Raw genomic sequence first — 24,418 nt, 5'->3', positions numbered from 1 at the left:
TCCAGTGTTGCTGTTTCGTGAACAAACCATAACCAAATAGCTTCTTCTTCCCCTTTTCCTTCTCTTTTAATTAAAAGACAGCATCTCACTCTAGCTCAAACTTGCCTCCCATTCAGGGCAATGGTTCTGGGTCAGTACAGGGATGGCAGCCATGGGCTGCTATGCTAGGCTGGTCCAAAGAACGTCTTTATGAAAAACCAACAGAAACAACACCCTTCGGCTGGAGTTCTCACAAGACTTTATTTTCTAGAAAATCATGTGTCTGTAGTAGATAATAATATTGTTTCCCCACACGTGGGTGTTTAAAAAATACATTTGTTGTAACATTAAACTGTAATGTCATCGGCAGGTCCACAGTGCTTCTGCCTTCCCGGCTCCTGAGGCACTGTACAGTTGACTCTACAACTCTGTCTTCAGCAACTTGAGAGCTTTCTTCATGTTGTCGTGCACTGATGGGCAAAAAAGTTAGGACAGTCACGTTACCCCTAGGAATGGCATTGCGGTTTGAAGGAGAATGTCCCCCATACACTCAAATATTTGCATGCTTGGTCCCTGTTAGGGACCCCATTAGGTTAGGAGTAGGAGGTGTGGCCTTGTTGGATGTGGGCAGGTGGCTTTGAGATTTCAAGAAGCCAGCCAAGCCCAGTCTCTCTCCTGCCTCCTGCATATGTATCAATGTAGTTCTCAACAATTTCTCCAGCACCATACCTGCCTGCCTGCCTGCGTGCTGCCACACTTCCACCATGATAATCAGGAGCTCATCCTCTGAAACTGTAAGCAAGCTGCTAATAAACTATCGTAAATGGCCTTGGCCTTGGTGTCTCTTAGTAGCAATAGAAAGTTAACTAAGACAGAGACCAGTGATATGTTAGACGCAACAAACATTTAGGGACTGGATTCATTGTTTGGCGGAGTGCCCTATAGCCTTAGGGTGAATAGTTAGTAATATTATTCTTTCTTTGTAGAGGTGAGTAAAATGGATTTTGTTGGCAACCCAGTTCTCAGTTCTTCTTTATCAGTTTCTCTTTCAGTTTCTCCTTCCCAAAGACCATGCACAAGCTCTGTCAGCACCGAGCCACTGTGGCTAAAGCAGAAGCAAATTTTAGTTTTTAATTTAATGAACTATTTTGTGGGACAGACGATCACCCTGTACTTTTGGCTGGTCTGGAACTTGCTATGTAGACTAGGATGGCCTTGAACTCACAGAGATCCACCTTTTGAGTGCTGGCCCACCACACCTACCTAAGAAGCAGATTTAAAATCATGTTCATGAGGAATATTGTCAGGTGTGGGCAGCTGCTGCCGGTTAGTTTAGAAGGTGACGGGAGTGTGAGTGGGCACTGCCAGTCCCCACAGAAACTGTTTGTCTTTGTTTCTTAACAGTGGGTCGGGCTCAGAGAGGCTGAGTTTTTAATGGAAACCACACAGCTAACAAGTAATGAAACTACTGCTCCAGAGCCCAAACTTCTAGATTATTATTAGCAGCACCACCAACTGGTGAAGCAGAGAGAGGCATCTGGGGGAGGTACAAGCAGCGGCCTATCCACGTCTACAAGTAACTATTAAGTTTGGAAGGCATGGTGATCTTACCTATATAGAAGACCACCCCTTAACGAGTTCCATCTTATAAGACGTACCCTGAATCTCACAGATGCCCTTTGTCCTGGAGGCGCTTCCTGGAGACGTTGCTAACAGAGCACGGGAGTTCTCCTGTTCCCTAGGTCCAGGCTTTCCTCCACAGTGTAATTACTAACTCAGCATAGTCCAATAGAAAGTTCCGTGGTGATGAATGTATCTCGAGTGTGCGCACTGAGTAATGTGGTTGGAGTGACTCCAAAACCAAGGTAGCATATGGGTAATGGCTAGGGTCAGATGGGTTCTAGGAGTCAGTGAAAGTTTCTAGGCCTGGTCCCAGGACAAAATCTAATTTCTTTTCAGAAGAGCTCATCATGTGTGACAGCCTTCAACCAGTCTGTTTCTGACTCCCTCTGTCTCTCCCCTCCCTCTGGTTTGGCCACTGAGAACGTGAGGAGTTAGCAACTCTTCAGATCATTTGCCTGTGTCCTCAAACGGAGCCTGAATTTAAGCACAACAAAATGGGCCGAATTGTTTCCCTTTTCATTATATGGGGGAGATATTTGAAGCAAGCGTGTTGTGACAACGTCTGCCGCAGTTCTGTGGCAGAAGGGTTTGTGTGCTGTTGTGCAGGGAGAGAATTGGAGCGGTAGGCAACAGATAACCTCAACTGAACCTCCGTCCTTCATTGAGATGCTTACAAAATGGGCGACGGAGTGAAGCACGCGATTTGCAGATGGGCAAAACGTTAGTCTGGGTTAAAGTGATTCTCTGGCACCCCTGGGCAGAGATCTTGCCCAATCTCAGTCGGGGCTTCTCCCTCATCACTATAGCAATAGGTATCGCAGTCATCTAAGCTAGAAGCAACACTTACGCAGAGCTGTGTCAGAAGGTTCATAAGCGTAGAGACGGTTTGAGTATCTTCCGGTGATGTCTGCCCTCACCGTCAGGGAAGGGTCTGCAAAGAGAAAAGTACAAGAATGGAACACCTTTGCTTCCAGGGAGCCTATATCATGTGTGTTGAAGCCATGGTCTCTGGTCTCTATGCCCTGTGGAGCTCCGTCAGTCAGTTCTGCTATCTGGCCCCTCAGAGGGAGTTCCTCCCATCCCCCACCCCCAGCAGTCTAGACCAGAGTAGAGAAACCTTCAGCAGCTGCACGGTGATGATTGTGGAAACGATTTTGAACCCTGGTATCTTATCTTAAGTGCCCTGAAAATAAGACAGCACAGATTTTGTGAGTTTTCTTTGTGAAAATATGTCTCCTTTACTACAGAATTACTGTGAGATTTTTAAGTGATTCTGTTGCCCCTGAAATAGAACAGCCTCGGTATTTGGATGCATTTCATGCTGGCGTTTGACTATGATTTCTCCTCCACTGAGTTGTTTGAAAAGTGAGGTGTGGAATAAAGCATGTGATTTGCCAAGGGGCAGACGGGGAGGGGCAAAAAGATAGCCAGGCTCCGGCTGACTCTCTGTCCTTTTGGCGCTTTTGTTTTTTTAAATTGTTTGTTTTTGTTATCGTTTGTGTTTGCTTGTTCGTTTTGGATTGAGTCTCCCTCCGCAGCCCCGGCTAGCAGGAAACTCACTGTGTACCTCAGGCTGGCCCTGAACTCATTACAGTTTTCCTGCCTTGGCCTGCTGAATGCTGGAATTTTAGATTTGAGCTACCATGCCCAGTTTACACAATCTGGCAACCAAACCCAGGGCTTCCTCCATGCTGGCTGGGCACTCTGCCAACAGTGCCAACTGTATCCTAGGTCCTCTCTCTTTCTTCCTTTAAACAAAGGAATGCAAGTCCCTAAGCACAGGAGGGCCAGATAACTACAGACACATGGTACCTTCCACTTTTATTTGTTAATATTTTATGGTTAATCAGCTGCACTTTAATAATAGAAATTTACAAAGTCCCCTTTTACCTATCTCTAAATACTCCTCTAGGCTTAAACTCATCTATCTAGCTGGGCATAGTGATGCACGCCAGTAATCTCCGTGCTTGGAGCCTGGACGGAGAAGGATCAGGGGTTCAAGGTCCTTGATGGACACATACGAGGGTTTGAGACTAGCCTGGACTACGTGAAACTTTGACTCAAAAGGCAAAAGATAACAAAGAACAAAACCCCCGAACAAATCCATTCTGTCTTACTTTTATGCAAGTTGAAGTTATGTAATTAATGAGAAAAAAAGGGGGGCACTTTAAAGATGGGGCTCATCCAGAAGAACAGTAAGGGGGTAGATAGAAGCTTAATTTATGTATTTATATATGTATATTTTATAATAGAGGTATATATAGAGAGAAGGATAATGAGACACTTGTCCTACAAGGGGTGACCGAGGTCTAAGGTGGAGTTTTACAGCAGAGTGTTGGTCAAGGTCTTGAGCTGGATTCTCAAAACTTACAGGAAGGGTGGTGGTGGCTGGGGCCTGAAATGAATGTCCTGAAGTGGGGAAGTGACGTGTGAGAACGGCTGGATGTTTGCAGCCTGTCACATCCTGGAGGGGACGTCTTTGTCACTTCAGAATGTTGGACCCGGCCCAACCTTACCAGTTGCAGACATTCATTTGTTCAACAAAGACTCAGGGGTGTGGCCTCCACAGGAACAAATACTAAGACACAGTTTAACCTTCCTGTTACATTAGCACGAAGCCTTTAGACACCCACTCTCACTCAGACTGCCCGAAGGCTCTTAGAAACCGTGGCTTCCTGCACCCCACCCCTGGAGAATCTGATGTCACAGGTTCGAGGAACAGCGAGGGTGGCCAGGTTTTTACCCTTCAGTGATTCTAGCATGCAGCTAGCACGGAGAACCAGTGAGCTTCACAAGTTAGTGCCTCAGGGTTTGTACTAAGGCTGAAGGCAACAAGGGGTGGACACGCTCAGAAACTTCCAGGAGAATTTTAAGTAAAGTTCCCCGACACGGAACTGCTAGATGACCTCAGATTGCCTTCGGTGCTAGACTCCTCAGCAAACGAGGGCTCTAGCTCAGCTCTTGTTTTGCCCCTGTCTCTGGCTTCTCCCTGCTCAGCCTTTTACTTTAAAAGCAGTCGATAGTTGCCCAAGTTGCCCACTTGATGAGCCCTGCTAGACAGTGGGCTTCATTACCATTTAAGTCAGCATGACTGGTTAAAATCAAGCTTCATATGTTAATGAATCCACTCAACAACACATGATGGGAACCTACTATTGGCCCGCACTGGGCCTGCTGTATGTAGTTGGTGGGCAGAAAAACATGTGGCTCTGCCATGTTAATACGTCATCCCCCAATAAGGGCCGGGCGAAAGCCGAGTAACTGATTGCGGCAAGGAGGAGAACATGGCACTCCCTCTGCAGAAGAGTTTGGAGCAGAAGATGGGCGTTAAAGTGAACAGAAGAGGAAAGAAGTCATTTGCAGACATAGTAGTTCACACTTTGCGGTGAAAGTATATTGTGAGACTTAGGTAACACCAAGTCCCACCCAGAAAGGGATGCCCCTCGATAGAGGTAGGTGACCTTGGTTGCCGTGAAGCCCCTGTGAGGTTGGGGAGATGGATGGGGAGTGTGATGTTGTGAGGAGACAGGGCGGGCTGAACTGCATCATCTTCAGTGTGTCTTATGTCATTGGGACCTCCACTTACCCACAAACACAATTCTGGGGACGTACTGGCCATCAGGAGAAAGGTGCTTGTCAGTTGTTTCATACTGAAATTAAAGAAACAAAGCAGAACAAAACCAGAAACAGCTGTTAGTTTATTTGGGGGATGTTGAAAGAGAGTCATAGCATATATAAAGAGAAGGAGGGCCTTAGGGGTGAGCAAAGCTGAGGTTGGAGGCAGCAAAAACAAATGCACGTGACAGTGCCACGGTGGGATCCATTACTTTGCATGCTAATTTAAAAAACTAATCAGAAAAGGGGACGCATCTAGAACTGTACCGTGGGCCTCGGAGTACTGCCAGGGAATCTCTTCCGCAGAGTTCCCCACACAGATGAGAAGTGTGGAGAGGAAAGAGCAGTGTGTGAAGCGGTCCATGAGGCAAGCAGCTAATGAATGTGATAACCTGAAGTGCAGGGTAAGACCCTTTGTCACAGAGCATGCGCTAAGGCAGGAGAAGGGTTGGTGATGAGGAAGTGAGACAGCAGGTAAGAGCAAGCAAAAAGTACAAGGCTCACGGGTAGAAAGTGACAGCCAGAGCTCTCCTCCCAGGGCAAGAGAGGACAAGGATTAGGGAGCCAGGATGGTAGGGAGATGGGGGAAGGCAGTGATTTGCAAGACACAGAAACCAGTTACCATGGCAGCATGGAGATCTTGACCACTGAGGTTTATTTTCAGATAAGATTATTAATTATCACACTAAAACTCTAGTGTGCCACATAAATTACTAACCAAGGGCTAAGGATGTGGCTCAGTGGTAGATGATTCCCTGGCATGTGCCAGGTCCCGGGTTCAATACCAGCAATGCAATTCTTTTTCTAATGATCATTAAGAAAGTAAGTGTTTTTGGCTTCTCGTCCATATGAAGGGACTTGGAGGAGATTTTAGTTAGTGCAGCATGACTTAGACACAACGTGGGAATGACAGCGAGGGGAACTTACGATCAAGTTGAGGAGAACAAACTGCTCTGCCAATTTCTGGATCTCCTTATTTTCAGCAAACACTTTCTTTAAAGCTGTAATATAAGAAAAAAAATTATGGAACATTTATCTCAGCTTCGATTGGAGCCCTTATTTTCGGTTCTCTTTTAAGTTGAATAGTGTTTTAAATACAAGACTTACTTTTCTCCCACAGCCAGTGGTCTGTGATGTTGTCTCAGTACTGTTGAGAGCCGTTGAAGGCTTTTGTTCCTTCATTCACTCCCTATTTACTCACTCACCCCTTTATTAGGTTTAAACCATATTTACCGAACGGCTCCTTTGTGGCAGGTGTGGTTTTACACAGGAGGGAAAATACCAGGAGTAGAAAAGCATGTGCAGCTTCCAGAGTTCAGATGCTTATGTGGGAATCACGGCTTAAACCAGTGCATACTGCATGTGTAATAATTTCATGTGTAGATACAGACATAGATACAGGAAAATAGAGCGAAGCACAGTCCTGAAGAACTATTAGTTTGCCTTGGTAGATCTCTTGGGAGGTAATACTGGGGCCAGGGCGAGGTTTATTTGCGGGGCAGATTGCCAAGACTATCACTGCAGGGAGAGGGCTAAGAGTAACAGCCTTGGTTAATAAGGATGAGACACATGAAGGCAGGCTGGGTAGAGGGCGAATATGGGATCTTGACAGGGAAGAAAAACCATGTACTGTCCAGAACAGCTTCGGCCCTGAAGGCCATGGCTAGGAATTGGGATTTAATTTTACTTGCGATGAGAAGCCGCTGGGGCACATGAGTGACAGGATCTACTTCATGTTGAACAGTGTCAGTCTGGCTTCTATGTAGAGCATTGATGTATGTGGTCATAGGTGAATATTTTGGTATCGTGGAAAGGTGTGATGTTGGCTTGGACTAAGGTGGTAGCCCTGAGGCGACATAGAAGGCTGGATTCGAGCAAGACAGGCTATCTAGTACACAGAGACCATTGGAAAATGAAAATGTAGGAGCCCCTTGTGTTAGGATTATTAAATGGAGACAGTGATAGGTTCATTACACCAAATTTGGGCAGCCTGTACAGCTGTGCAGGCAGCGTGTTCGTGAACCCAGAGCTGGCCGGAAGGTATACGATAATAGTAAATTTAATGATGTATTGGATTGAAAAAGAGGTTGAACACGAACCCCAGAATTTCTTATTCAAGATATGTTAATTCAATAGTCAATTCAAGACATGGAAATATTCAAATTTCTTTTTAAAAATGTTTTAAAATATTCTTTCTTGTTCAACAGTGCTAGGTCCTAGGAATGTAAAGTTGAGTGAACCAAACCTTGTCCTGACATAAAAGCCTATAAAAGGAATGTAGACGGACGAATTACCTTGACTGTGCGGGCATTCGTCCAAGTGATGAATGACCATCAAGGGTCTGTTGCTGTGAGAGAGACAAGGACATGGGACTTAATAGGATGCCATGAACATCTGATCGTCACCACTAGATGGCGCACACGAGAGACTCGAGGGAGCTCCACATAGCTTACCTTGTCTTGGATTTGTATAAGGCTTCTTCGTAAGTCTGAGTCCAGATGAGCTGATCTCCCCAACCTAGAACAATAGGAGAGAAACTGATCATAAACTGCTAAATATAAGGGGGGAAATCCCCAAATATCTTCATCGTACACACTTGACACGGAGAGTCAGGGAGTCTTTATGAATTAAGTTACAATTGAGACCAACAAAAGGTCGACTTTTACCTCTGGACAGGGTCTGGGGTAGTTTGGGTCGAGAGTCCTTTGGGTCCTTTTTGGATCCAGATTTGACTGTGGTGTCTTTGGCCAGAGTACCAGAGATGGCCACAAGAAGCAGGATTGCCGAGACTGAAAATTTCTCCATGGCAAATCTACCCAGGAAATAAACAGAAGAGAATGAGAATTACAGAGTGCATTGCAGTGGTGGAAAGCAGGTGGCGTTGAGATCAGACACCAGGCAGGAGTGGAAAGTCACCTTCTCCAGGACGCAGCAGTTTCCTGGGAATATTTATTATTGGTATCTCTCCATCCATGGTCTATGTCACCATTGTCTATATCTATCAGTGGATATATAATATCTGTTCTATCTTATCTTGCAACAGAATAGGTAAGTGCATTTTAAGATAACACTTAACTCATTAAATGCATATATGTTTCTGTTAAGGAAATGCACATTTAAAAGTTATGGTAAAAGAACATAGTATTGGACGGTAATTTGGGGGTATCTCTTATTCCCTTCTTCGGTGTCTCTCCATGTAGACGAAGACCCTAAAGTTCAAAGAGAGAAAGGCTTTGGGAATAGGCTCAGAGCTGAGACTTGTGAATCATGCCATTTTACAGTGCTCACTCCCACCTTCCTGAAACAGTTACCCTAAACATACACTGAAATGGGCACATTGCCATTGAAGAATGAATATGACTAACATGGCCGCACACTTGTGTCATCATTTAGAGTATGCTCGCTTTTCCATGTCATTGGAGACTCATTCCCTCTCCCTAGTGGAGAATCTTCTCAGATGCTATTAGCTCTGAACTAATGAACATTTTTTTTTTTATCTTTGTCTGGGCCTGTATAGGCAGGGGAGGGCATCTACTCCAGTGCATGGATGTATTCTGTGATATACATGATCCAGAGAATAAGAATAAAACCCAGGGTGTCTGTTTGTTAAATTCACTTTCTCCCCCTCTTGTTATTTGAAAGTTGATTACTAAGAAAAACTCATGAATAGAGCTGTAAATGACAAGGTACATTGCGGGAGTGGGGGAAGGAAGGCCACGTAAGCTGTGTTTCGTGTCACTAAGGACACCTGTGGGCCATACCACAGGCTGCTGCGGACTTAGAATCTGGTAAAGCCAAACACTAAAGTTGCCATGAAAGCAATGTAGACTCACAATGCCCATCTCTAGTTTTGGTTTAGGTCTTGAATGAAGTCATATAGACTCTAGAAAAGAAGCAGGGTAGATTGTCTTGGCTTAGTGCTTGGAAGAGGGAGGACCCCCATAAAGTGAGCTTGAATGGGAACCTTTGCTAGACTAATGATTAACAAGATGTTACTTAGTTACCAGTCCCATGTGATGCCTTATATTAAACTGGCCAGTTGCTATCCAAGGCTTAGAATATAGACACACAGTGGCAAAGAAAAGATAGAAGGCAAAGCAGTGATGTAACGTCATATTTTTCTACATTCATAAGGGTGCAGGAGTGCTAATAATGATTTCTATTGCCTAAAATTTTATAATAACAACTCAAGTATATTGTAATCCAGGAATACCTAGCAACTGTCTTAGTGTTATGAGTTCTGTTTAATGTTTAAAGTTGGATGAAGTACTTCATGTGAGAATCATAGTATTTCTGAAATACGAGCTGGTTCAGAAGTACAGACTGACTTCCTTGGCTTTATTAACAAGTATTTGACTACATATTGTTTATGGCAGCACTTACATACATTGAAAATAGAAAAGTAAGTTGGTGGCAGCGTACTGTATTGAGTCCGTTGCCATTTGCTGCTGTATATGTGGCTCTTAGGCCTCCTTGCAATCGCTCTTCAGATTACAGACTGGAACTATTGATGTGTCCCATGCATTTTATGACAGGATGCATCAAGGAAGGTTAACATAACACTGCTGTGCAAACATCCCGCTCTGAGATCATGGCTTTCTGAAATTCACTCTACCGCCTATGCATGATGAATACATTCTATTCTGCACACAGTCTAATCTACAAACATCCTTCATAAACCTCTTGAAATACAAAGCCCCAATGTCTGAAGACATCATGGGGGGTGTTGATAATTTGCAGACCCTCCCTATCCCTGGGCCATTGACCCCCTGAAACTGGTGCATTTTACTTTTGCTCTGTCCCTCTCTTGACGTGAACCATGAATGCCCACACTGGCACTGTCTATGACTCTGTTGCTCTTGCTTCAGAAAGTACCCAGCTCTCGCTTCTGACAGTCTTAAAAACTGTAGAAGCCTGCAGAATACTGTTCTCTGGTTGGCAATAATGCATTTCCAGGGGGCCGTCTGAGCCGAGTTTTTACAGTGGAGGAGCCTGTGTACCTTTGCGTTAGGAGAGGAGCAGTGACTGACACAGGATTCTCTGGACGCTAACACAAGTTTGAAAACTCTTGATTTCACCCTCCCACTCACAAGCCTCCAGTTTACTGAGCGGGTGAGTGTCACACTGAACCTAGGCAGGAATGTGATTCTCCACTACTTTTAGCCAAAGAAAGGCCCCTGCAAGCTGACACTAGATTGGGTGATACACTTTCCAGAATCTACTTCCTGCCCTGGGAACCTTGCTTTCATCTTGCGGGTTGACTACCTGTTAACTGTGCACAGCAATCAAAACTTACTCTAGCAGCGCAATAATTGTCAATTGCCTTACCTGAGCTCTCCTCCCTCCTGCTTTGTGTGAGCCGCAAGGGTTGCCGTCCAAGCTTCTGAGTGTGCCAGCACAGCCCTGAGCCTGTATTTATGGGCAGAGCACACCCCAATCCCACCCACTAATCCTGTTTCCACAGGCAGCTAACTCAGAAGCAAACTTCCCTTCTCCCAAGCAATTGTCTTTTCTCCGTTAAAAAGTTCCTTGTTTTCTTTTTTTTTCTCTTAAAAATAAAAGTCATTGAGAAGGCTGTTGATTTTATTTGAGTACCAGCATTTTCACTGTTTTCGAAGGTATTATTGTGAGTAGTTTTGGAAAAGCTGGGCAGTGTGCCAAATCCAGGTAAGCTTTAAATGAAGACATTTGATTGGTCTGAAGGCTGATTTGTCTGTATGTGATTGGATGGAAGTTGTGGTTTATAGATATTAATTTCCTCCCTCTTGGGCAGATTGCATTTATTTAGCTTTTAGAATAAAAGATGATTCATCATTCCAACCCTTCTTACAGTAATGCAGCTGGCCAGGCTTGATCACCACACATGCTATTTTCCACATTATCCTTCTTCTTCCTTTTAAAATGTGCTCTAATTACAGGTATAAAAACCCACAAATCATCACCCATGGACTCTTCAAACTTGGGGAAGTTACTGAAGAAAGGAAGAATAGGCTAATGTTGTGAGCTAAGAATTGCCCTGATGTACAAGTGTGTGTAAGTGTGTGTGTGTGTGTGTGTGTGTGTGTGTGTGCACATGTGTGTGCATCACAACATCAGGAGATCACAAAGAACCACCGCACAGCATAAAACACACCACACAGCATGAACCACACAGCATAGAACACACCACCTTAGCAGCATAGAAAACTACCCTCACCCACCCATCTCTAAGACTCTGTAGACATTTGCTTCACTTCAGGACTCATGTACCAAGGATGCCAAGGTTACCCCAGCGTGTGCAGGATGTTGTAATAATTACTTCCTCCTTGCAGTACCATAACCAGATCCTTACCAACATGAGATTAGATACAAGAATACTCCGAGATAGCTGTTATATCATTGTAATGAGTTATAGCAAATCAGAGATGTTTTCAATTATCAAGAGATATGGTTGAGATGTGCCTCAAAATAATCCACGTGTTGTGATTCCCCAGGACCTTAGAGGATGACTGTATACAGAGAGAGGGTCTTAAGCTTAGGTCTGACGGTGCAATTCTTCAGGTGGGACATTTTGCTAAGTATGTGCAAGACTCTGAATTTGATCCTAAGCACCACAGTAAGTAAATAAAGTGAAAGTAATTGAAGTAAGTGACTAAGTAATTGAGAGTAAGTGAAATAGGTCATTAGGCTGGGTTCTAATCTAATATGGCTGCTATTCTCGTTGGAAAGAAAATTAGGTCAGAGACGGGTACAGAGGGGAGGTCAGGTACAGGCACATGATGACGTCTTCTACATGCCAAGGGCAGAAGAACCTAACCCTGCTGACACATGGATGCTCTGGATGGAGCCTCCAGAATTGAGAGAAGGTAAATCTTTGATGCTTCAGCCTGCTGGGCTGTACTGTTCCTGTGGAGGCAGGGATCCTATGTTCATACCAAGTCTCTTCCCCTTCCTTAGTTCACTCTAAGCTAACCAGTATGTCGCTCAGAACCATTGCTTGTGACCCCATTACAGGTATGGAAACTAACATTTCAGGGTGTTCAGTGACATCTCTGATGTCATCATCCAGTGAGTAGACACAAGATGCTGCTGACTGAAATCTTGACCCTCGATCCCACACATTTTCCAGTGTCCAATTAATGGAGTAGAAGAGCTCTGGCTTTGCTCCTAGCTCTGCCCTCAACTAATTGTAGGGCCTTTAGAAAGCCATTGGTTGTTCTATTGTTTGTTTGTTTGTTGTTTGGTGGCTTCAATCTGTAAAATAATGGTTTGAATAGAACTAAGGGCTAAACAGTAACAGCCAATGTGAGAGCAATTCTAGTTAAGGCTTTAGCTCAAATCATTGTGCTTGGTCAAACATCTATAAGAAATGCTCTTCATAGACATTTTAGAGTCCTAAGCAAATGGAATCATTCAAGCGTCACTAGCCCACAGAATCCAAGCCTCTGATGAAAGAAAGATATACACTTAAAATATTTTTAGGTATGATAAAGTTAATTCATTTAAAAAGTTTCTTTCTGGACCTTTCATTCCACTGGCTCGTTCCCATTGACAACTCCTTGGACCAGACTTTTTTGTATATGGCTTTGTGAGCAAACTACAGACTGAATTCTTTTGAAGAGAAAACTTGAGTTCCAATTTTAAAATATTTAGTAATTAGGCAATTGGGTATATGTGGGGATTCTAGACATTTGTATAAAAAATGAGGTAAGTGGTTTTCTGTTTGTCTGCCAAAAAGGAAAGTTTACACGAAATAAAATATCTCTTGTGTATCTTTAAACTCGTTGGAGGAAACTTGCTCTCTTCCAAAGGTAAAGGTATGCTATTCTAGGTATATGGTTTTGATAATATCTGAATGGGAGTTTCTATGGGTAGGACTTGATAATTCCAAACAACCATTGGATCAACAGAACCAAGCATGGTACCAGTGATCCTTAGAGTTATCGTAATGAGGATGCTTATGTTAGAAATGTCTGCGCTGATGGTTTGAACAACCATATTTTTAAGTAGTTTATTTCCTATAATAACTAGTTTATTGAAAGTCTAGGATGTTTTTATTTATTATTTATTGTATGTGTACATCAAGGCCTGTGGAGAGATCATAGAATAACCATGGCTGCTAGTCCTTGGCTTCTACTTTATTTGAGATAGGGTCTGTCTTCTTCACTGCTGAGTAAGACGAGCCTGTGAGGTTTCTGAGATTCTCTTGTCTCTACCTCCCTCCTGGGACTATAGACACCCGTGGACAACATCCAGCTTTAATGTAGACTCTACAGATCAAGACTCAGGTTGCTGCCTTTGTGTGACAAGTGCTCGATCCACAGACCCATAACCTCAGCCTATTTTCCCCCCTTCATCAAATAGTCAACAAGGCTACTCAGCAAATATTATGCCATGCATTAAAATACAAAGGTGGAGGTGTTATGGTACACTATGGAGTTAGACAGGAGCAGCATAGATACCTGAAATTCAGGGTGATCCAACATGTCCTGGGGAGAGCAAACGGAAGTTTAACATGTTGCCCCTGCTTTATGTTTCTATTAGTCTGATCGAAGAAATAGAATATTAAGACTAAAAATTAACCATCCATATGGAACTAGCATGCAAGAAAAGACAGGAAAGTGGTACAGACTTCGGGAATTTCTTTTTAGAGGAGGGAAAGCTGTCCAGTGGTGCAAATTAGTGCTCAAATTAATGTTAAAAGTCAAGATGCTTTTGAAAAAGTGATGAAGAATTTGCATAATGTACTCATGGGGTATTTATTGGCTGAGTCTGGCTGGAGAGAGTCTGAGTAGCTCAGACATAATAGGTTGGAAAGATGTCTCACTATCCAAGTGAGACCTCTTGTTATATTATTAATGTGTAATAATACTAACATTTGTTCGTATTGTCCTAGTGTTTAGACTTTCCCTTCAATAGGAAGTATGCGGTGGTTAAAAGGAAAGTTACAGTTCAGACTGACTTGAGTTCAAACCTAGTTGTATGGCATTGCACACCTTATTAACCAAGGTCATAACTAAATCTCTGGGCTTTGGCCTTACGGTTTGTGATGTGGGCTAGCAATACATATTTTATAGGATACATAAAAGGTTGTAAAGAAGTAAAGTCAGGGCCAGACACAGGGCTCAGACATTAACAGCATTTGCTGCACACGGTGGCTCACAACCACCTGTAATTCCAGTTCCAGGAGATCCAATGCCTTCCTCTTCTTACCTTCATGGGTGCCAGATACACATGTGGGACACAGGCACACACAAGAAAAACACTAATACACATAAGATAAAATAAAGACATTTATTTATAAAAATACAAAGTCATCAGCACATAGTAAATATCAATATATTAATTATGAATAAATAATATATAACTTGCTTCCATGTGTTATGGTCTCAGACTGTCAGTTCCAGGACATTAGAATCTTAATTATTCTTAAAATGATTGCTATTATTATTATTATTATTATTATTATTATTATTGTGTGGTTTGTTTGTGTATGTATGCGTGGATGAGTACAGAGACTAGGATCCCCTGGAGCTGGAGATACAGCTAGAAATGAGCTGTCTGAATTCTGAGAACTAAACTCAGGTCATCTGGAAGAGGAAGGGTTCTTAATCCAAGAGCCATCTTTCAAAATCCTCATTACTTTTGATTAAAGCCTACCTCAACTCTTAAATGTTCAACACATAATCAATTTGCTACAGTAACAACATTACTAGATTTTATAATTTTCTTCTAAGAAAAATTGATCAGATAGCTAGTCACAAGTAGGCAAAAGACAGAATTAACAAGTAGAGAGAGGACCCATCGTTCCCTGTAATTGCTGATGATAAATCAATATTTCTTTCAGGCCATCAAGCCACTCTTCACTTTCTAGACACAAAGTTATTGCAATGTTTTCAAAGCTTAATAGGGCATCCTCATTTATCGATGTGATATCATCATTCCTTTGCCAACCTTTGTGGCAACCGAGAGAAGGAACAGAATTACTCCTGTGGTGAATCAAGGTTTTTTGATTTGGAGACTACCTTCTTCTTGACCTCCAGTAATATACTGCTATATACACAGTAGCATAGCGACAGTCAGTGGCTAAAAGCTAGTCATCGACAAGTAATAGTTAATGTTACACCACTAGATGTGTTTCTTATGGCAGAATTTGGAACAGAAAAGCCAGCATCAAACTGTGGCAATAACCTTTCTTATGAGAGGGAGTGAAAAAGAGGTATTAGCAGAGCACAAATGTAGATGAGATAGGAAGACTACAGAATGTGCTATGACTCCACGTCCAAACTTCAGTGGACCTGAGATTCACAAAGCAGTGACCAGTGGGTTGCAGGGGTGAAAGCCAGACACTTACCTTAAGTCCAAAACTATGTATGCAATGTGGGTTGAAATAATGGAAGACAAAGTCATGTGCAGTAGTGTATTACTGGGGGGGGGGGGTGATGTCAAGAAGAAGGTAAGATGCTCCCTGAATAATGCAGAACGAGGTCAAGCCTGCTGTTGGCTGTAATCGCTAAGAACATTTCCTTTTATTCTCAAAGATATAAACTAAAACTCATTTTGCAGTGTGTGTGTGTGTGTGTGTGTGTGTGTGTGTGTGTGTGTGTGTGTAGAAGCATCTACCATGGCATGGATGTGCATGTTAGAAGACAACTTCTAGGAGTCAGTTCTCTTTCCACTATGTGGGTTCCGGGGATCCAACTCAGGTTTTTAGACTTGGTGGCAAGCACTTTTACCCTCTGAGTCCACCTTGAAAGTGTGAATTTTGTGGACTTACAAGAACTGCCTCTCTTTTTGTAGAAAGATGGTTTAACATCTCACTGGGTTTGCTTTCGTACTAAATCAAGTCCAGGATCTCTGCTGAATCCTGGTTTCTACGTTAGCCACTCCTGTTAAAATTCTTAAGGATACCTCAACTGCTGAGTTTGACACTCAGCTCTCTCTTGCTTTATAGCATGACCTAATATTTTTTCTTAGCTTTCCAGAACCTCTATACATTACCCTAAGCTGGAAGGAAGCCTATTCTCATGGCTTTCCAAGTCTCTGTTTTCCCTGAACATAGATGACTGCCTTGCATCCTTTTAATCATGATGGAGACTCCCTTTGAAAGGAAAACAGAATTAAAAGTAATTTAAAATGTGAGTTCCCGGGCTCATTACATAATTTTCCTGTGAACTTGAATCTTTTGAAGATGAGTGTTTACAAAAGAGGCAAGTAGCATCTTTTAGAATTTGGAACCATCGCAGCAAATGCTTGCCATCCCCATCAGAGTGTTGTGCTGCTTGTCTGTTTAAAATCTGGGTTTATTAACAACCTTGGCTGTATGTGAAAGGCATCATCATACATATTAAGGTTACGTGTCCTTAGCAGTTGGAGTCTGACCCTGGAGTTAACATTGTTAGTAGACAAATACACTCCTTAGGGTGGGGCACTGAACAAGCAGAGTTGCTGCAGGAGCTGTGACTTTCTTTATGCCTGGCAGTTACTTTGAAAAGGCCAGTACTAAGTGTGATGTAGCTTTGCTTTGACTTTAGTCTTATGAGGTTCCTATCTATCTATCTATCTATCTATCTATCTATCTATCTATCTATCTATCCATCCATCCATCTATGCATCCATCCATCCATCTATCCATTCATCCATCCATCTTCTATCTATCTATCTATCTATCTATCTATCTATCTATCTATCTATCTATCTATCTATCTATCTATCATCTACCCATCTATTCACCCTGTTCCATTAAAAAATGTTATGATTTTTCTATCCAGTGTCACGTGAGTATTTTCTGGTCATGACTGAAGTTTTCTGTATTAAGATCTAGCTTCTGTATAGTAAAATGCCCAGTTTTATCAGATGGTAGTAAATAAACACCAATACAGTATGGAAATAACAGGTGTATCATACATCAATGCTACCTGGGTAATTATAACACGATATAACATGCTATGTAGTATATTTGCAGCTGGGTGATTTTTTTCTTCTTTCTGGGACAGGGTCTTATGTAGCCCATGCTGGTTTCAAACTTACAATGTAGCCAGAGGATAAATTTGAGTTATTTAACCTCATGTTTTTTTCTTCCCGAGTTGTTACAGGTGTGAGTCACTATACCACGCATGAAGGTATTTTTTTGTTGTCTGTCAGTTATACGTATCTTCCCGGATCATTTTGTGGATGCGAAAGGAAGATCAAACTAATGTTTTAGCAAGCCATGATTCTAAATATGCCCCCATAGAGTGTTTTTATATTTATCTTTTAACTTAATTGACTCTGCAAGTGTCAGCTTTTAAAATCTGAGCTGGGATGACTTTCAGATTAAATTGATAACAATAACAACAAATTGCAAGATTGACCTGTGAATCGTAGGTATTGGCTGATTTTTTTAAAAAAAGAAAAACCATTGTTTTACCGTGTGTGTGTGTGTGTGTGTGTGTGTGTGTGTGTGTGTGTGTGTGTGTGTGTGTGGGTGTGCTCGTGTGTGTGCACTCATGCTGCTATACTTGTGGAGGTAAGAGGACAACTTATGAGTCTATTGTCTCCTTTCATTATGTGGGTGCCATGGATGGAACTTAGGTCCTCAGACTTGGCAACAAGTACCTTTACCTACTGAACCATCTCACCAGTTTAATAGGTATCAATTAGGTCTGATGTACTCAATGGACAACCACAGTCTATAGGTCCTCACTGGTGAGTGTATCAAAAAGCATGAAGAAAGAATTTTGAATGCTGCTGTCGGAGGCAATAAACACTCAAAACAGATATTCAACTTGACGGGATGGTGCATGCATCAAAACCTCACACGGTAAGTGCCACCTACATATGTGAATTTTGTGTATCAGTTACATTGTTTTAAAAAGAAATATATTCCCTTCCCCCCTCAACAAATTGATCTTTTCAGAACTGTTGAATTGTCCAGGTTTTGTATTTTATCCCTGATGTTCAGTACCAATGAGAGCCTAACACGTATCCCAGCATGCCACTGTTTGCCCGTGCTTTCCATGAGTCATTCTGTAGTAGTGTTCCTCTCACAGGCACTGCAGCTGGCCATCCCAGAAAGCAAACAGAACTTGTCACATTTACTTTCTTTAAGACCTCGTCATCATTTTAAGACTAAGCTTCCCTCTGTCCACTGTAGAGGAACAGGTCTCCTTTGTTTGTTAGCCTTGTCCTTTAGGTTCTGCATGACGGGGAAAAATGAGTCTTGATCAGGGCATGTTTAGGATGTAATTTTAAAAGTGGGTTGTCATTATAGTTCAGCCCGTTTTCCATGGTTGCCGACTTACATTGGGTTGCCACATGAAAGGCAAATAATTCTAGCCAATTAGAGTAAATGCTAAGAAGTTGGATGAATTTCTTAGATTTTTTTTTTCCGGAGCTGAGGACCGAACCCAGGGCCTTGAGCTTGCTAGGCAAGTGCTCTACCACTGAGCTAAATCCCCAACTCTTTAGATTTTTTTTTAAAGACTGCCAATATGATTGATTACTTTCATGGCATAAAGTGTAGTTATTCTATAAATCTTTCCACATGAGTCCACTGAACTCTTTAAAAAATACGTGAATGAGCACTAACTTTTTTTGTCATTTTTAAATCAGCAAACTATAGGTAGGAAATTTTATTTTAAAATCCCAACCAAATATATAGATTTTTTCTCCTTCCTTATTACACAATTTCAATACTTTTTCTATTTCTTACTTCCTTTAAGATCCTATCTGACCTCTCATGCTCTCCTAATTTCATGACCAGCAAACATACATACGTAAGAACACACACCCGTGCACACATATGTGTGCATGCATTATATGCATTTACACACAGTTTAAAATTTAGGCTCTTTCTGTAACAGGAAACATATAGTATTTTTTAAGTGAGTCTGCTTTATTTCACTTAACATAATGACCGCAAGTTGTACCCCTTTCCCTGTAAGTCATGATTTCAGTTTTCTTTATGGCTGTGTAGAATTCCACTGTATCTAGGTACCACACTTGCTTTATTTCCTGAGAAACTGTTCAAAAGGCAGTTCCTCAACCTGTGACATTTGCAGCTCAGATTTCTTTAGGAAACCGGGTCGAATGACTTCTAGATAGCAAGGAGAGGAAAAAACCCAGATAAATTGTGAAAGTGGCTGAAAATTTCTGAAAGCTAGTGTATAGTGTCTCAAATTGTTGTCAAAATCTGTAGCTATTTCCAGACTTGTGACAGTAAAGCAAGAGAGTTATGACTTCTGGGCCAGCTTGGGTTACACAGTAAGACTCAGTTTACTAATGAACAGATAAACACAACGCAACACAAAGACAACACAACACAAGACAACAAACTATGAGAGAACTGACGCTATGATTTCTGAGTTTTTAACACAGGGCTTCTATTTTTCCCTAGTACTAGAAACTGAAACTAGGACCTCATGCATGCTAGGCAAATGCCTTACAACTGATATCTATATGTGTACCTGATACACACACACACACACACACACACACACACACACACACATACACACATACACCTACGTACACACAAAGCCGTGTAGAGATTATTTTTTAGAAATAATAGTTTAACTGGTAATTCATATCTTATATTCTTTTCTTCTTGAAGCTTGCTTTCATGGTAAAGGTCTTTCAGTACTGTGTTTTTGTTTGTTTGTTTTTGTGTTTTTTGTTTGAGACAGGGTTTCCCTCTGCAGCTCTGGCTGTCCTGGAACTTGCTCTGTAGGCCACTTTGGCCTCAAACTCAGAGATCCAGCTGCCTCTGCTTTCCAAGTGCTGGGATTAAACACATGCACCACCACTGCCCAGCTTTCTCCATGTTTTATATTAGTTTCTTCATGCCCATTAAAGTCATGGAGAAAATTAGCTATTACTGTACCCTGGAGAGTGGTTGAGAAGAGTAAATGGTGTCCCTGACATTTCTAAAGCAAGGTATGAATTTCAAAAGATAATTTTCATCAAAAAAACTACTGGTGGACGTAAAAGTGAAATATGTATTTTGAGTTACGTTGTATAGCTGTTCTAACCCGTTTGAATAGTATATGCTACTGCATTTTGGCAAGACCACTGTCCTTTGTTGACTGACCACATGTTCTGAGCTAGAACAAACCAGTAGTCATGTCTAAAGTCAGTTAATATTTACTCAGGAATGCGTAACCCAAGAAAGAGTAAACTTAAAGAAGAATCCTCAATGCATGTCATATAAGAACAATAGTATATCCTGTCACATCTTGGTACTTGGAAACTCTGTCAGTTTCAGGGGTACAAAAGACCAAGGAAAGGACACAATTTTTGAGAATGACACCTTTCACCAGGAGCACATATCATTCTGAGGCTCTGATTTTGTAGCTGTTTGCTTTTTGCAAGGCACCGTGGAGGAACATTTCAGGTTAGGCAATGATGCCGCAAAGATTTATTAAGTTCAGAAACAGGAAGTCAGCACTAAGAAAGTGGTGTCCACAGGGCCAATGTCTGTTAAGTATTTGCCAACGTTCTGCGTGCTGGCGGAGTGTGAGAAGTTATATAATTCATTTCCAACTGTGGTTCAGCAGCAGGGACACGGACACCAAAGTACAAGTGAGTAGTTCCAGGATCACGCATAAACTCAGTGCTTACCGCAAAAGGAAGAGAAGTAAGATGCTGCTTCCAACAGCTGCTGTCTTTCCAGTCTCAGCACCTCAGCTAGACCTTATTCAGAGTTGTGTTTGGTGAGGATGCCCGTACATTCAGTAGGAAGAGTGCCTTGTTACAAAGGAATGTGGAAGGACCCTTCCAGGCTAGTCATCTGTGATGCCACTGGCCCTGGAACTCTGGAGAGAACTCTTGTACCTTAAAGATTGTTAGAACTGGGGCAAGGTGCTGTCCTTCGAACATTCCAGGAAGCTTTCCTTTTCATAAAATGCAAAATGAGTCCTCCTAGCGACTCAGAGCCATTTTTTTCTCTTCCCCTAACACCTGGACACATTTACTCAACAGATTTAAGGTTTCCGTTTTCATTTCTAGAGTCTCTTTCAACCCACCTGCCTATTTTTACAACCATCTCTTACAGTCTTTCTTTCCTGATAAGCATTTCCTTCATAAATTTAAACATAAATTAGCAGGGCTTAAGAAGCCCATTGCATTGTTGTGGGAGACATATTTCAGGAAGCATCCTATACCTTCTGTTTGTGAGCTCACCGAGAGGATTATTTTTCTGTTGGAGTCTAGTATGTTGGGTTGTAGGCACGCTTCCAGAGAGCCTTTGGTGTGGTGTGGTGTGGTGTGTGTGTGTGTGTGTGTGTGTGTGTGTGTGTGTGTGTGTATGTGTGTGTTTGTGTTTATTTTTTATTTCTGTGTGGTATTGAACCCAGTGCCTCATGTACTCTAGGCAAGCAAGACTTCTTCCACTGAACCACATTACAGCTGTCTGCAGAGCCTTTGAGCTAGCCCCAGGCAGGTCTCTCTGGCCATGAGCACTTACATGCCAGTTTCTTTAGCTGGTTCCACATTAAGAAGAGAATACAAGTATCATTTCTATACTTGTGCAAAGGACAGACTGAGACTCTTACTGTCTTATCACAAGAGTGTATCTTACTATATTCTTATTGCACTTACTAGATTTCTACAAAGGGCATTTTCCTCAGTTTCCAGGTGATATTTTCTAGGGTTTTTCCCCTTATACATAGTTTCGGTAGACAGGAAGTTAATTTTTATGCCTTTATTTTCATCAAAATCACACAAAAACAAAAGCTTGCTTTGAACAGGGTGAGAAGTTGTATGTGTGTGTGTGTGTCTGTCTGCAGTGTTACAGTTTCTATTCAGGCCAATGTCTTTCCTTCTCTCTCTCTCTCTCTCTCTCTCTCTCTCTCTCTCTCTCTCTCTCTCTCGTGGTGTGTGAGTGTGTGTGTGTGTGTGTGTGTGTGTGTGTGTGTGTGTGTGTGCAGTGTTACAGTTTCTATTCAGGCCAATGTCTTTCCTTCTCCTTCCCTTTCTCTCTCTCTCTCTCTCTCTCTCTCTCTCTCTCTCTCTCTCTCTCTCTCTCGTGGTGTGTGAGTGTGTGTGTGTGTGTGTGTGTGTGTGTGTGTGTGTGTGTGCAGTGTTACAGTTTCTATTCAGGCCAATGTCTTTCCTTCTCCTTCCCTTTCTCTCTCTCTCTCTCTCTCTCTCTCTCTCTCTCTCTCGGTGTGTGTGTGTGTGTGTGTGTGTGCGCGCGCGCGCACGTGCGTGTGCTGTGTTGGGGTTTGTATTCAGGCCACTGTCTCACTGTCTCTCCTGCTAGGCAAGTGCTTCATTCTGATGAATCCTCCATTGACATCTTGAATAGTCTCCGGAACTGTAGATCAATCTGAGTAGATCAGAGCATAAAAGCAGTTTCCTGTAATAGTCAGGCCTGAATTGATTTGTGTTAATACAGCTCTTGATGTGATTGCCTTAACTAAGTATTTATTCCCTTCAAAGGAGGAAGCAGAAAGCTGTCAGGAAGAGTGCTGTCTGGAGAATGATTGTTTCCATGGTAACACAGGAGTGGCTTTGTTTGGAGTCTTGGTGGGGACAGCCCTGCCTGGGCTTTGCTCCAGTTGACTCTGGAGAGGAAGACTAGGGTGGAGAGCAGATAAGCGTGAACTAGTGGGTGAGCCTGAGCAAGTCAGATGGTGATGGCAAACCTTCAGAGTGGCAGATGGGTGCCAAGGCAGAGGCCTGGCTCAGGGCGTGTGGACTGCAAGGGCACATGATTCTTCCTGTATCAGTAAAGAATATTCCTGCTGTTATGCATTTCTCCTCGGAATGAGACATGATAACATTCAGGATATGTTTGCACTGGTATAAACATAAAAACAAATAGGCCACTAATACAGATGTTAGATTATATCACCCAGGATGTGTTATCTTGACTTTAGGAAAACTCAATGTTTAAAACCTGCCATGTTTTTTAAAATGCCCCAGATAGTACCCGGTGAGTATGCATGAATATGTATGTGAGGAATGGCAAGAGTGTATGTATTTCGTGATGATGAGTATTTAGTAAAGGTGAGGGGAATTTTATAATTAGTGTGTGCCTGCTGTTTCCAGGCACATCCCTAACCACAGGAAATTTGGCAATGAATAAGTTGTAAATCCTTGGCTTTGTGGTAATTATATCTCTTGGGAAGGAGAGACAGTGGAACAAATTTGTATGACATGTAGTACATTAGGGACAGCAAGCAAGATGGCAGAAAGTAAAGTTGTGAGGGTGCAAGGACCATGGATGGAAGGCATCTATAATTTTTTATTTTTTAAAAATATAACAAAATGAAATATAGTTGGGTAAGACAAAACAAAAGAAAATCCTATCACATTGAATGCACAGACAAACCAACCAAAGGAGAAGGCCAAGAGAAGACACAAGAATCAGAGAGCCACCCATTTGTGCAGTCAAGAATCCCATAAAACCCCAAAGCTGGAAGCCATAATGTATATGGTGAGGACCTGGTGCAGACCCATGCCTTGTGTGTATGTTACCCCAATCTCTGTGAGTTCATATAAGCTTTGTTTGTGTTGATTTAAAGGCCTTGTTTTCTTGGTGTCTTCTCTGCATAATGTCTGCCTACAGATCTCTGTGTCTATAATTTTAGAATGAATGTTTTGGGAAGGCTTCATGCAGAACAAGCAAAGTTTTTCAGGCAGGAGAAGAAATACCTAGGAATTGACAGCCCTGGAGCAGGGTATTGATTGGATTGAAGCCATATGGGCAGGATGCTGGGAGAAGAGAGATACAACCAGAGAACTAGAAGAGGGCCGGATGCCCTTGTCTAGCAAAGCACACACATTGTAATCTCCAAGCTGTTGAGAACCTGGGCAAAAATGCTATAGTGTTCGAACAAACTAGTACTTGGAATTGTTGGTGTAAAACATGGCTGTAGGTAGGTGTCCCCAGTGTCACCTCCGGGAATTAGAAACACGGTTTGAAACACAGCCTATGAAACTTTTCTCTTAAGCCTGTCCCATCTCTTTCTTCTCAAGCAACTTCTGTCCTGTACCCCAGCAGAATTTCTACAGCATCTGTGGTTCATCCTGGATGCCTTTAAACCATAAAATAAACTAGTGCCTGCCCAGGACATGGTTGACCCTGATTTATGATACTCATCCACTTTGCATATTTAAGATACTTGAAGATATACTTCTGTTAAGATGCAAAATTAGTTTGATTCCTTGCAAATAGAAAAAGATTATTTTTGCCTCTAAGCGTGGCACTGTGCTAGGTACCTCAGTGAGTTATAAA

At 42.2% G+C, this 24,418-nt stretch overlaps 1 protein-coding gene and 1 pseudogene across 5 annotated transcripts in view; one reads left to right on the top strand and one right to left on the bottom strand.

Moving 5' to 3' along the window:
• Positions 1–221: 221 nt before the first annotated feature.
• On the bottom strand, positions 222–21,016 carry Agr2 (anterior gradient 2, protein disulphide isomerase family member). 2 transcript variants are annotated; one of them, NM_001434243.1, is given in 8 exon segments: positions 222–449; positions 2,450–2,533; positions 5,189–5,252; positions 6,145–6,218; positions 7,512–7,564; positions 7,671–7,734; positions 7,884–8,029; positions 10,546–10,608. In NM_001434243.1, coding segments are annotated over 7 exon segments (528 nt in total). In that variant the 5' UTR covers positions 8,023–8,029; positions 10,546–10,608; the 3' UTR covers positions 222–399.
• Positions 17,695–24,418, top strand: part of LOC148005196 (glyceraldehyde-3-phosphate dehydrogenase pseudogene) — a 32,062-nt pseudogene continuing 25,338 nt past the window's right edge. Inside the window, exon 1 of one of the 3 annotated variants that reach the window (XR_015622998.1) lies at positions 17,695–17,998. The product of XR_015622998.1 is annotated as a glyceraldehyde-3-phosphate dehydrogenase pseudogene, transcript variant X2 (transcript). Of the gene's footprint in view, positions 17,999–20,605; positions 20,758–24,418 lie in introns of those variants that run through there. The other 2 variants (XR_015622997.1, XR_015622999.1) reach the window with 2 other exon arrangements.

Source organism: Rattus norvegicus, chromosome 6 (genome assembly GCF_021556685.1).
Source record: "Rattus norvegicus strain SHRSP/BbbUtx chromosome 6, alternate assembly SHRSP_T2T, whole genome shotgun sequence".
Taxonomy (NCBI): Eukaryota; Metazoa; Chordata; class Mammalia; order Rodentia; family Muridae; genus Rattus; species Rattus norvegicus.
The sequence above is the reverse complement of the archived record's forward strand: the minus strand, read 5'-3'. Positions and strand labels throughout refer to the sequence as shown.